We start from the raw sequence: 14288 nt of genomic DNA, 5'->3' as shown, positions 1-14288 counted from the left end.
TAATCGTCTTGTAAGCTACATAGACAATAATTAGAATCCTTTTTCTTTAGCTTTAAATAATGGAAAAAAGTGTCATGATGACACATTTGATGATGAAAATGGAAATGAAAAAAGGTTGAATTTCAGAGCAATTATGCAATCTGTAATTTCAAATTAGACAATAGATATATTTTTAAAACCTTGCCAAAATTTAGAAAAAATTTGCACGGCACTTGCAGTTGGTATTATTAAGAAAACAATTTTTTAAATTTTGAATCGGTGTAAAATTTATTTTTGTGCAATAATATGTTCAGAGAAGGACGTTAAAATTTATCTTAATTTTTAAATTAATTAAGTAAAATCCTAATTTAAAATTCCAAATATTCACACCGGGCTCTACATTACCACCGTCTAAAGTATACATCATCTAATTTTGGTAGCTGTAGGTCAGACGGTCTGATCTGTAAAGTGACAACATACCCACACATATTAATCATAATTATTAGCAGAGATGCCGATGAAAGATTTTTTCTTCGGAGAAAGATTTTCGATACTTTTATTTTGTCAAACCATCTCATGTGAACGCCATCTGTCAGTCATTTTTGGAATAATATTTAATAGGAAAAAAATCCAAAGGCTTTCTGAATATATATCATATTTTTATTTTTCAGGTACTCAGATTTTCGAGACAAAGATGGCAACTTGACCAATTTTTACTGGAGGCTTTTAGCGCTACGCTTTGGTTTCGTCATTCTTTTTGAAGTAAGCAAATTTAAATTTAAATTACTGAATATTCGGAAAGAGGAGCAACTTAAATACAATATGACAATATAAATACAATATGATTAATTAAATAATTTATAATAAATTCTGACTCCATGCAAAAGTTGCACCTGGTAGTAAATTTGATAAATATTATTTTTTTAAAAATTCATGATATTTATAATAACGAATTTTTAAATAGACTGAAGACTAAAAAGATAGAAAATAATTATCAATATAAATATGTCTTTAAAAACACATAATAAAAACGGAAAATATATATATTTTTTAAATCTGCACATTTTAGCGAAAACCGTGAAAGAGTAAAGCTCTAAAAAAACGATAAAATAAGAAAATAATGACACAATGCTTATTATAAAAACAAAAATTCCTCGGCATTCATTAAAATTAAATTTTTTATGAATGTGATTTATTCAATTAAAACATTTCTATTACTATTTTAATTTAGAATTTTCATTCTAATTATCCAATAATCCAAATAATCCAATTCCCCATCAGAACCTTAATTAGCAATTTTAGCTTCTATAGTCATTCAAAAATGCTTACCTAATATAAATAATCAAGAGATAAAAAAACAAAAAATAATCACGAATTCTTTAATTAATATTAACTATTTCACGAATAGGAAATTTAAAAAAATTAGTGTATGTAATTTCAGATTCATCTGAACTAAAACCCAAATAGTCCACTCGGTAAGGTAGCCCAGTCCGAAGGAGAATTGTCCCATTTTGCTATCGCTTATGTTATGTAGTTGTTTTTAAGACCGCAGAGCTGCAATTCCCCCCACCCACAAATTATTTTTTAAAGGGTTTTTTTTTTTAATTTCATTTTTAAATCTGTTTGGTTATTTTTTCATTCTAAGAACTGGGCAATTTACTTTAAAAACTCAAATTGGGAAAAAAAAATTGAAATTGAAAGAAAATAGAAAAGGAATCAATAACATGAAAAAATAAATTTTTTTAACTGAAAGGAGATAGAAAATAAATTAATAAGATGTAAATCAACCCCAGAAGGCATCAAAATTCTTTCACGAAGTTGAAGGCGAGAACGGAAAATGCTACCCATTGAGTTTGTCGATGGCTGTGCTGCTCTGAGTGCAAATTAGGCTTGGCACACGGCCAACTGAGTAACGCTTTTTTGTTTGTTTGTTTGTTTACCTTTCTGTTTTTCCCATCAAGTCTCACTTTTACTCTTTTGGTTCTGTAGTGAAAGCTTATAAGCCCGTTAACAGCTACGCTACCCGAGCAATTGCTTTTGTGTCATGGTCATGTTACTGGACTGCGAACCACAAGGTCCCAGTTCTATCCTCGCTCTTTACAATCTTCCTCAGTTCTAATTTTTCCTCCCCCCTTTTTTTCTTTGCTGTTATTAGGTTCTTTTTAATTTCACATAGTTCCGACTGAAATTCATCTATTTTAACCCACATTCGGTGTATTTTATTAGAAATCACTCATCAAAAAAAGATGCGTCGATAATTTCTAAAAATATAATTCATATAATTATTACAATTAAAAATTTTAGGTTATACAGAGGTAAAATTGTTTTTTAAGAATCTCATATTTACTTCCGAAATCTTTGTATTTTGTGTGCGTGCGTGCTTCTTTTTACTTGGTATTACTCTTTCTTATCTGATGAACCACTACCTATACATATATAAATTTATCGAGATTTATTTTTGTTGTTACTTCTCAATAAATCTCAGCATGGTTCTTGAAGACAGCACATTTATTAGACGTAGAAAACGAAAAGAAAAAAACCCAGGTATTGACAATTACGCACACAGCATCATGTTAAGCAGTTCGCGGGAGGAATGGTGCCAGAATGAAGCAGAAGCGTAATCACACAGATATTCCTACGTGAGAAAAATAGTCCGCTCGCTTCATCCCAACAATTTTAAATGATACCTGTTTTCTGTTCTTTCCTTTAGCACGTCGTGTTCACCGTGTGTCGTCTGATAGACATGCTGGTGCCGGACATTCCAGAAGCTTTGGAGCTCAAAATCAAACGAGAAAGATACTTGGCTAAACAAGCACTCGCCGATTCTGACACCATCATGAAGGTACGAGACATCATTACACCATCGTTAAGTGAATGTTAAATAATGATGTACAAATTAAAGATAAATGTTAAAAAAAAAATGTCTTAAACGCCTTGAGATAAGAAAGCGTAGAAACTATATAGATTCTCTATTTTATTAGAAACGTTTATTATCATTTCATTCCATAAGCGCCTGCGATTCTAAAATATGCTCCAAAGAATCTAATCTTTTAAAGTATTTGCTATGTCGGTTTAATGAAATTTAAATATTTAAAATTAAGCAATTAAATGCCCGAATCACTTCATTGGGATTTAAGGACTTAATGGAACATTTTAACAAATTTCACTCATATTTTCCATTTGGATTTTAAAGGCAACCAGAAAATGTCAAGAAAAAATTTCGCCAAATTATAAAAATATGTCAAATAAAAAAAAGTATCAAGTTATATAATCACATGCTATATAGTTTGGCTATTAAAATTGGCGATATTTTTTCTTGACGGTTTTTGGCCGCTGTTACAATCGATCAAGTACCGATTTTATAATTAGTTTTTTTAGTTTTAATATTGGAGAATTTAACAAAAGCATTTGCTACTAGAATATGTATGATCCTAAAATTCAGTTAAACGACTGTAAAAAACAGTTCCATACTAATATACATAAATCCAATTGTCGGGATTTAAAAAAAAAAATCCTTTGCATGTTTCTTATAATCTATCTATCTAAAATAATTGCCAAAACAAAAGAAACAGTTCCTCAGTTCTAATTAGTGTACTGCTACTTTTTATTTCATGTGAAAGATCTCATGAATTGTCATAATAGTGTTATGAATCTGTAATGTTGCTTCCCAACACTGTTAGTTCCATTATAGGGAAGTAGTGTATTGTTTTACGATCTGCACTATTGTATGTTAATCGGATGTCGAATCAGTTACCCCTGGGCTTGGCGGCAAACTTAGCGACCATTTGGAGACTTGGCAACGAATTTGGTGACTTTGGCGACAAAATGGATGATATTACAATCTTCAAAAATTTTGGATACAGATCCAATAGGAACCAAGTTATACGTGATTGTTCGAGACCATTCTCTGCTCTGCTCCAGAAACGTTAAAAGACTGGCTATCCAAGCCGAAGTCAGTTGTCTAGTGAGAGTCGTCGTTGGATCAGTCCAGCGAAACACATGCGATGAGTGGAGCTCGAGCGACTGGTGAATTGAGCTGTGTGTCAAGTCTTGGTGTTTATTACAGAAGCAGCACCGAGTCGTGTGTGGAGTAGCCAGTCTTGTAGTAGTGAGTCGGCAGTTGGATACAGCTAAAGCGAGGAGACAGTGGAGTATTACAGGCGTTTGAAGAGTGAATAGCTACGTGGATATTCTCTTCCTGCTGAATTCTGTCTGGCCGCTTTGTGTGCCGTGGTTGTTGTTACTACCGATTACTACTTGTGGGCTGCTATTTCTTCTAAGTGTGCTGTTGTGTGCTGCTTATGTACGCCTCGACTGTGTTTTGTCTTCTGTGTATTCGTATCATCGTGTTAATAAACGTCATTATTTGCTGCTGAGGCCAGCTGATTGTTTTAAACCCACAAAAAGGCGAACCTGTTGACTTTACGGACTTAATGGAGGAAATTCCGTAATAATAGATAATCAAGGGTCGTCTAAGACGTTTATTTGCCGTACTGCAAGTTATTATTCCTTATGGCTTGATCATGTAGATTCTCCTTTTAACTTCTGATTTTGTATGTCGAATATAATCAGTGGCATAACTAGGATGGGGGCAGCCAGAACTGGTGTATGGCCGTAATTATCAGGAGGCGCAAAGTTATGGAAAATATTAGTTGCATTTAAGACAAAAATAATAAATTTAGTAATTAAATGTCAACAATAAATCCCCAGAATTAAAATAAATTTCTTAAAAGCAAAAATGAAGATCCCTTTCTATCAATTCCATGTCCCGGCATACTATCTCAAAAATTCTCACATTCAAATCATTATTTGAGTTCTTTACACACACACACACGAAAAAAAAAATACGACGATATACTTTCGGAAGAAAAAAATGACTTTTTAAAGTAATCAAATACAATCAGACCGAAAAATTTATCTTCACATCACAATGCACTTTTAACTTAATTCACATTTATGATTTAAGGTTAATTTTTTATTTTATTAATTTTATGAAAATGTTTTTTAATTTATTATGACCCCCGACAAGCACCCACATTCGTACCCAATGTCTCTGAAACAGATTAAAAATATTAAGTGAATACAATGAAACATTTAGGAACTTGACCAATTATGCGTGAAAAAACTATCCTAACATTTTTTTATAATTCACTCAATTTGCATTTAAAAAAAATATTCATCTGCCAAGAGAAGTTGAGAAATAAAGTTTTTTTATTTGACCTCTCTACGATCCTCTTTCAGCTTTCTGTATAGTCGGAAATCCGCTACAGAAAAGGATATGTAATCTACAAAAACTTTGTCTTCTGTGGATTTTTAAATGAATAAATAAGACAGCAAATTTCAGAAGCGGAAAATTTCATCTAATTACCAGCGGCAGTGATCTCCAAACTTTCTCGCATGCTCTCTAAGAAAGGCGTTATCTCAGAAGCCATTTTGAAAGACATTGACTTACAATGGTTATGAAATACGAATCTTTGACGTGAATTTAACATTTTTATTGCATCTATCCTGTGATCCTTTTCGGCAATTAATCCCGAAAATAAAATTCTCGTTTTAAACACGTTTTTCTCAACCGATTGGATTAAAAATTTGTCGCAAAACTGCACTTTTAGTTACAAAATCCCGTATCAAATTTGATATATTTAAGTCAATGAGTTTGAGTTTCTCGTTTACTTATTTCTGAAAAGTACAGACAAGTAAATAGTCAATCCATAATTGGATTTGGCTCAAAATTTGGCAGGTGTCTACTCTATAAATGTTAAATCTGTGTATAGAATTTTATCTATCTAACTCTCTTCGTTTTGTAATTGTCGTTTTCGAACAGACGGACTTTCTCTGAACGGAATTGACTCAAAATTGGACAGAAATCTGCAAATTGTGTGCAAAGACTATATACTAAATTTCATTCGTCTAGCTTAAAGTATTTTTGAGTTATCTTTGTCACAGAGAGACAGTAGAAAGGAGAGGAAGGTAATTCAACTTCGTTGTTGTTGTTGTTGTTTCTTTTGGCACTTGCCATAGGCAAGCCCGCTGTTCGAAGACAGCGGATTTAGGCCTGGGGGGGGAGCCTCTTGTTTCTATAGTAGCGCCATCTAGGGCCAAGAGAACGACTTAGCTACACAAACGTCACAACCCTTTTCACGGGGAGGACTTCATTCACGCATTTCATTCACTCAATCACAGATCGTAATTTAGACCTGAATCAGAGAACGATCAACCCTGATCCAGTACCCCCAGTGGTATTATTCTCGACATGGAGGACTTTGTGACCACGACAGATTTAACGCGCGTCAGCCACCAAGCACGCGAGGAATCTTCGGCCGGCGGGGTTCGAATTCGCAACCTAAGGGACGCGAATCCGACGCTCTACCAACCAGGCTATCCCGGCCCATTCAACTTCTTAACCCTGTAAATCCCCGTTCCGACGACCTGTGGCTTTACGGATTTGGTTATAAATCTGCCAACTGACTTATTGTTGGACCGCCCCCGCCTGTGCACGGCAATCGGGAGCTCCCCGCAAATTGTCGGTAAGATGAACAGACATCAAATACCCCCCCCCCCAAAAAAAAACCACAAGAGAAGGGAAAGAGGGCAAAATGTGCCAGACTCAAGGCGGGCACAGGTCATCGGAACATTGCTGATGTAATACATTCCTCTTCTTATTCAGTTTTTCCCGCTTATTACAGGTAGCACAAAGGAGAGATGAAGAAGACGAGGAAGACGACGACGAAAGAAAGGAGTCTGTCCCTTACGACGACCCTGGTCAGAGGACCTGAAACCAACTTCTCCCATACCCTCCGGAGCTGCCCGAGAGTCACCCTCCCATGAAGGCAGGTGGCTGTGTTCAACCCCTGTGATAACACACACCTCTTGATCTCTCTGTTCCATTTTCTGGATGTATTCTGACTCTTTTAAGGCCCGCTTCTGTCTTTTCAAGAGGTCACACGCTTTTTGCCTTACCCTTACTCTCGAGTTTTTAAGACCAATGAAATGCAATCTTACTGTTCATGAGACCACAGTTGTTGCCAGGTCCTCTGAGGGAGGTCCAGCCACTTACTTCACTGTGCAAAAATGCAATATGCTCAGAGATGATTATAGTGATAATCTGTTGCAAATTTTTAAAATCTATTTTTAATCCCTCTTTGCTTCTCATGAATTCGATATATACTAAAAATACAATAAAAAAAGTTGGGTAGCTCATAACAGAATCGATTATACTTAGAATATGTTCATTATAATTTAATCGTTTAAAAATATGCTAATATTATTATTTTCTTATTTATTTCTAATTAATTTTTTCTAATGTCTGACATTCTAATGACAGCATTATGCACTTTTACTTTGCATGAGAATCAAGCTTCAGATCGTCTAATGAAAAATATAAATCTAAAAATATCTGAAAGTAGTCCATGGAGAAGCTGGCAAAATTATAATTAAATATCTTGCAATTTAGTTAAATTGAGGAGAAATATTTAACAGAGGGACCAGTTAATAAAAACTGAAATTAACTGATGTTTAATATTCTTGACGTTTTGTAATAGTTATACCATTTTAGATTTACGACTAACTATTACTATTATTTTTTCACTTATTTCTGATTATTTTCCTAATCTATTATAGCAGCAATAATATATTTTTATATTTAACAATCTATTAATATTATTACTTATTACTAATATATTTTTAATTATTTTTTCTTATCTGTTACAACAACAATACCATTTATATTCGAGAGATTTCATTAGACATTTAACAGTGATTATTTTAGAACAATAAATTTGTATAAAACTTCAAGAACGAACTGTAGGGACTGTCTTTGGTCAAGAAAAGTATTTCTTGATAAAAATTATACAGATTTAAAGTAAATCTTCATTAATTCGGAGGTTTTTTGTAACCGAGTCGAACCTTTTTTATATCGTAAGTCGCATCACAAATTCTGACATGATTTTCTTTTTTGCTTTATATCTTTAACAAATGTTTTTTTTTAAATACAAAAAAATCTTGCGTTAGTAAAATAAGTAGAAATAAATAATTTATATGAATTTTTTTTTAAAAAAAAATTTTAATAAGTACCTGAAAATTACTTACGAAACCATTTGTATTAAACACATTTTAAAAAACTGGTGGTGATCTTTTGATGGTCGATTTATGAAAGACATTTTCTCATTTTTAACCAAAAGAACAAATAATTCTAATCTTATTTACATAAATTTATATACAAATAAACTTCGTTTATGTGCAGGCAAAAAAATTAAATTAAATGTGCCCTTGAAAGGGTTAATTAAATTTATAAAACGATATACATTCAACTTCGTTTTTAAATCTTTATTTTTAAGCAAAACCTTAAGAAACTGAAAATAATAATGCCCCATTCAATTGAAACTCCTTTTGGAGGCCCTGGCCGTAGCTGATTTTGACGACAACTATTGAATACAAGGAATGTTGTGCGGAAGGATATGATTTAATAAGTTAAACTGAGAAAAGCGTTTTAAATTATTAAAATAATATTTATTTTTGATAATTATTGTGCTTAAAAACACAAGATGAATTCATTGAATTTAAAAAAAAAAGTTTTTCATTTCAGTGAAAATGATTTTTAAATTATCCTTTTATTTTCTTAAGATTTATTTTACGTCAGTAAGGGGCCTAACAATGGGAACGGTGTCGTATTGGAATATTTTATTGATTATATGGTATGTGTCAACAGACACAGAACAAAACACCGTCTCATACTCCCGTAGCCATAATCATTCTGGTCACTGAACAGTTTGAGTATGTCACAGGAATTTTATTAAACGCTAAAGAATTTACAAACGATAAAACACGAATAAGTATGTACAGAATATATAAATATATATAAAAAATGATGAACCCTTTAATTACTATTTTCTACTTTAAAATAAGATAGAAAAATTATCTGAAATAATAATAAAAAGAAGGATATAATGAATTAAAAAAAAACATTAGTCCTGTGAATATTGCACTTGTTATCATAATATAGTAGATGAAAAGCAGTTTAAAAAATGTAACATAAGATAATTTGGTTAATGGTGCATGTCGTCAGTGGGATTACACAGGAATAAGATTACAAATACAGAATTTAGAGGTGAAGGAACATATCTACCCTAAAAGCAAAGTTGGTATACATTACATGGAATTCAAGAAAAGAAAACAGAATTATTAGATGTCAAGCCAGTGGTATAAAAGCGAGAAAAGAAATTGTGTAGCATAAATGCAAATGAGAGATATGTATCAAACTTGTGGCATAGCGAAAACGGTAGATGTAGGTTAGTATAAAAGTTATATAAAAGAAGTTGCATGGCCGAGGAGAATTATTTAATTTTCAACTTCGATTTATTCCATCCCGGAAGACAAATAATTATTAAAATCCATCCCATAATAATTATTAAAATATTATCTAAATGCATTTTATTAAAATAAAAATTAAACGATTCGTTTAAATCTGCATAAATTAATGTTCTGTAATTACACTTGTTGATACTGATCAACTACATATATTATTTCTCCTCAACCAAATGAACTTTGAGACTCTTAAATCTCTCTGCACAACATTCCTCTACTGTCGCTGCTACAGATTTCTTAACCTATTTGCTTAAAATAATGTATAGGTAAGCGAAATGGTGATGATTAAAAATGATCCATTAACATATAACTTTCTTATACTCCGAACTCCTTTATTCAGTCTGTATTTACCAGTTGTGGACCCTTTCGATTTCTTTCCTTCACCTTATTTGAAATAAGGATAGGCATAGAACCAAATGTAGAATCATTTTTATAGACCAGCTCATTATACCAAATCAACTTGAATATTATATTCTATCTTGGATTATATTTTTATGATATAAAGAATTCAAATTTTTATGAGATGGAAACAAAATTGGAGGACTGATAATCCAAAGAAAAAAACTGTATAAAGCCTGTTTTTATGAATTTATTAGAACCCCTTCCCCCGAATAACGCATCTTAACAAACATTTGCAGTGGCAAAACTGTCAGAAAATAATCCAATACCATTTTGAAAAATTATATTCTTCAATCTCTTGCGAGCAAGTTGTCCAACATGGCAGTTATTAAAGACTTTTAATCTGCTCAAAATTCAAGCATTTTGTTGCCCTCCCCCCTTTTATCACTAAACGATTTTAATTCAATGGAATGAATATTTCACACCAACACAATACTATAAACCATTTCTTTTTTCCAGAAATAATATGAGTCTCCATAACAATGGCATAGGACAGTAAGTGGAGCTCAAAATTAGTCACCGTATGTGGATTTAGCAAGAGCTAAATGATACCATTGGCATGCCATCATTTTCTCGTCCCTTCATAACATTGACTTTAAAAAATGGCATAAGCCCACTAACGCATTGTTCCTCGGGTGGCCTATAAGACTGACGCCTAAGTAAAATATTAATTTTGCTTATCCATAACTACACCTCCCGCTGGTATGCTGTGGAAGTTTGAAAAGGGGGGAGATGCCAGCTCAGATGTCGTCCTCGACATCTGACCGAGGTTTAAAATTACGAAGTCAGTCCCAAAACAGCCCTAATATTGCTTTAAAAAATGGAACGTTAATATAACTAAACCTAACTACACCAATAGTACACATGATAAGATTATATGAGTGGGAAAAATACATTCCTTCCCCAGAAGAACTTCAAAGAAGGCAAGTGCCGGTGGCTATTTAATTGTTAACACTAAATGAAATCTGTTAAAAAAATTTCTCTTTTTCCTTGTGATCCAGGCAGGCGATTTTATAAAGCACTATTGCAGCAGCAATTATAAATTTTGAAATTCAGCCACAAAACTGAGCATCTGAGTTAATATAGCGCTGTACAGCCTGGAAGTTACAAGTATTAGTTGAAATCTTTCTATTGAAATGAATCGTGAGTATTATTGATTGCTCCATGTTTTGCTACAGTTATTTTAGTATTTCAAATAAATATCTTTTTTGGTAATTTGCCATCATTATAATAATGTTAAAATAGTGAATAAAGTCCTAAATTAGGAGCTTCAATAACTGAAAACGGCACTGTTGAAATTTCACTTCATTGCTTAAATTGACAATCATGTCCCATTTTAAATTCACTTGCACTTGAAAATAAAAAGTTTTAATAATTAAAAAAAATAGTTCTAAAAAATAAAAATAAAAATAGTTCTAAAAAATAAAAATAAAAACAGCTCTAAAGAATAAAAAAGAAGTTCTAAAAATTAGCTCTAAAGAATTTTTTTTTAAAAAAAAAGACAGTTCTAAAAATAATAATAATAATAATAATAAAAGACATTTCTAAAACAGAGTTTTTTTAATCATTCTTTTTTTCAAAAACTTTTTTGTCAAAAAATCATCATAAACAGTTTGGGAGTGACATTCAATTCCGGTGAAACTTCAACTTGAAATTGCATTATGTATTGAATAAAAGTGAGAATCCTTATTAAAAAAATTCTTTTGAGGGCATTATGAAATGCAGAGCATTAAATTATAAAAATTTTTTAAGAGCATACAGTTTTAAATTTGAATATTCAACTTTGAATTATCAGTCCTTCAATTAAAAGTAATTTTATGTGCTAAGGTTGATCCAATTGTGTGTACTTTATGATAGGCATTTTATTATTATTTTTCATTTTGTAGGTAACTATTTGTTACTATTAACATATTTCATACTTATTTGTATATATATATATATATATATATATATATATATATATATATATTCAAAGCAAATAATTGTGTGAGAGTGTTTAAAAATAATAAATGTCATGTTAACATTTTTTATTATTTCAGATCTTTTACATCTGAAGTTTCTCATTTTTTAACATTTTTTGTTTTTAGTTCATTTTTTTATAATTATTTTTATGAATTTCTTTTATATTAAAATTAAAATTTTTTCCATGCTTGGTTTTTTTTGGCTGTTATTTGTAAATAATTCAGAAAACTGGATAGTTTTTGAAAATATTTTGCCAGCTGAGATATAACGAGTACAAACAGCAAAATTAACAAAGAAAAGCCCCCAAATTTTTGTCATTAATGTGTACACTATTGATGTACAAAAATAATGATTTTAAATTAATATGATGGAATAAGGTTAATTCGAATAAAAATTCTATTCATTCAAGAATTCGAAATCAGGAAAACAAAATCTAAAAATGAAACTCAAACAATTATAATAATAATGTGGTGAAATGAAAATCATCATGATCCGTGCAATGGAAGCAAGAGGACCTATCTTTTCGGGAACGTTTCTTTAATGCTCACATTTCACACAAAACATAAAGAACCTTCTTAACAGAACAACATCTCATCTCATTATATTTAAAATCGCAATGCACTATGGAATGAATACCTAATCAGACATCGCCATCTATTATCCAAAAAAGAAGATAAAGTAATGCAACTGCTACAATATTTAAATTTTTAAAAAAGCAGTATAAGTTTATTTTTAATTTTTAGTACTATTAATGATTAAAAAATAGTTGGCAAATAACTGTTAATTTTAATGAATAAAATAATAATAATTGTTATTTCTATATTTGAGCCGTTTATTTTGAAAATGGGGCAAGTCCATTTTTTTGTTATTGCGAGATATTTAAAGGTTTGCATTTTAATAAATTTAAAATTATTGGTAAGTATTAATAGATATATTTTTTGTATTTTGTTTTAGCAGATAATGTAAGTTTATAATTCAATAGTGATTACAGTGCTGACTACAAAAATAAGAGTTTTATTATAACTAAATGGACTTTCCTCTCTTTCAAAATTAATGAATTATTGTAAACGTTCATTTAATTGGGAAATATTTCAGTTACATCAGTCTGTTTTTTTTTAATAATAAAAACAAAATACTATTCAAAAATTTACAATTATTTATTCATTTGATAAAAAGTGCAAACAAAACAAAGAATATTCTTGTATAAAATATAACATAACAAAAAACAATTCAGTTTTATTAAGAATTTCAATGAAATTATACATTTTCAGTTTATACGTAAGTATAATTAAATTGAATTTTATTCAGGATTTAAAATTTTAAAATGTCTATGATGAACAAGAGGTATATATGGTAATAAATCCATCATGTCCTTGCATTTTTCAGATGTAATAGATCTCCTTTTTTTTCATACATAAAAGATAATTTTATAATTCTGAAATCACTTTCCTCGTTGTGGTGGCAAATCGATAATTTTAAATTCAGCATCTCGTTCTATCGAAGCTTTGTTTGTTGTATGGTGCATTCCTTGTAAATCTGATTCAGCATATGAGCCGCTTATTTTAAAAGTGGGGCAAGTCCATTTTTGAAAAAAATGGAGATAATGGTAGTATAGACAAAACTTGTTATGATCTTTTTTATGCGTAAACAATTTAAATTAAAAAAAAAAACTAATAATAAGATTCTAGTATTTTGGAGATGAAAGTTTTAGCTCTTAACAATATTAAAAATCTGTTTATTTTCAAAGTGGTGCAAGTCCGTCTTAGATTGAAATTATTTTTGACCGAATATATTACGGCACAATTTAGCTCCGGTTACTGTATGGTGAAGCAAATGTGGCCGTTTGATATCATGTCTGAAATCTAGAATGTTTCTGTCTATCAATTGTTGATAATGAAAATCGGTGGTTGTACAATTTTTCATAAATAATAAAAAGTATATCTTAATTTTGTGTTTCGATAATAATACAGCATCATGTGTGCATCTGTGATCAGACCTGCATCAAATAAGGCCCGCATCAGATATGCACCAAAATAGAACTGCATCTAATTAACCAGGCATCAGATCTACATTTATTTAGACCTGCAAGTAACTAGATATATTTAAATTTGCATCTAATAAGGCCCGCATCAGATTTGTATCAAATTAAATCTGCTTCTAAATGGAACTGCATCTAATTAGGCCTGCAACAAGTCTGCATACAATTACGCCTGCATCAGATCTGAATCTAATTAGATACATATCTAAATAGATGTTCAACAGATCTGCATCTAATTATATTCATATCTAAATAGATAAGCATCAGGCCTGCATCTAGCTAGATCTGAATCAGGTCTGCATCTAATTAGATCCGAATCAAATTTGAACTGCATCTAATTAGCTCCGCATCTATTTAGGCTTGCAGCAAGTCTGCATAAGGCATGTATGAGTTCTGCATTTAATGTGATCCATATATAAATAGATCTGCATCAGGTGTGCATCTAATTAGGCCCTCATCAGATCTGCATCTAATTAAGTGCGCATGAGATCCGCATCTCAATAGAACTGCATCTTTTTAGGCCCGCATCTAAATAGATCTACATTTA

The 14288-nt window shown here is 31.1% G+C and overlaps 1 protein-coding gene across 1 annotated transcript in view; it reads left to right on the top strand.

Moving 5' to 3' along the window:
* Positions 1-7665, top strand: part of LOC129989213 (anoctamin-7-like) — a 165463-nt gene extending 157798 nt beyond the window's left edge. Inside the window, exons 20-22 of the mRNA XM_056097593.1 lie at positions 651-741; positions 2690-2821; positions 6666-7665. Of these exons, the coding sequence (XP_055953568.1) occupies positions 651-741; positions 2690-2821; positions 6666-6755 (313 nt within the window). The 3' untranslated portion in view covers positions 6756-7665. The remainder of the gene's footprint in view (positions 1-650; positions 742-2689; positions 2822-6665) is intronic.
* Positions 7666-14288: the final 6623 nt, after the last annotated feature.

The sequence above is a fragment of the Argiope bruennichi genome, chromosome 10, assembly GCF_947563725.1.
Source record: "Argiope bruennichi chromosome 10, qqArgBrue1.1, whole genome shotgun sequence".
NCBI lineage: Eukaryota > Metazoa > Arthropoda > Arachnida > Araneae > Araneidae > Argiope > Argiope bruennichi.
Note: the sequence above shows the minus strand (reverse complement) of the source record. Positions and strands in the feature narration are given on the sequence as shown.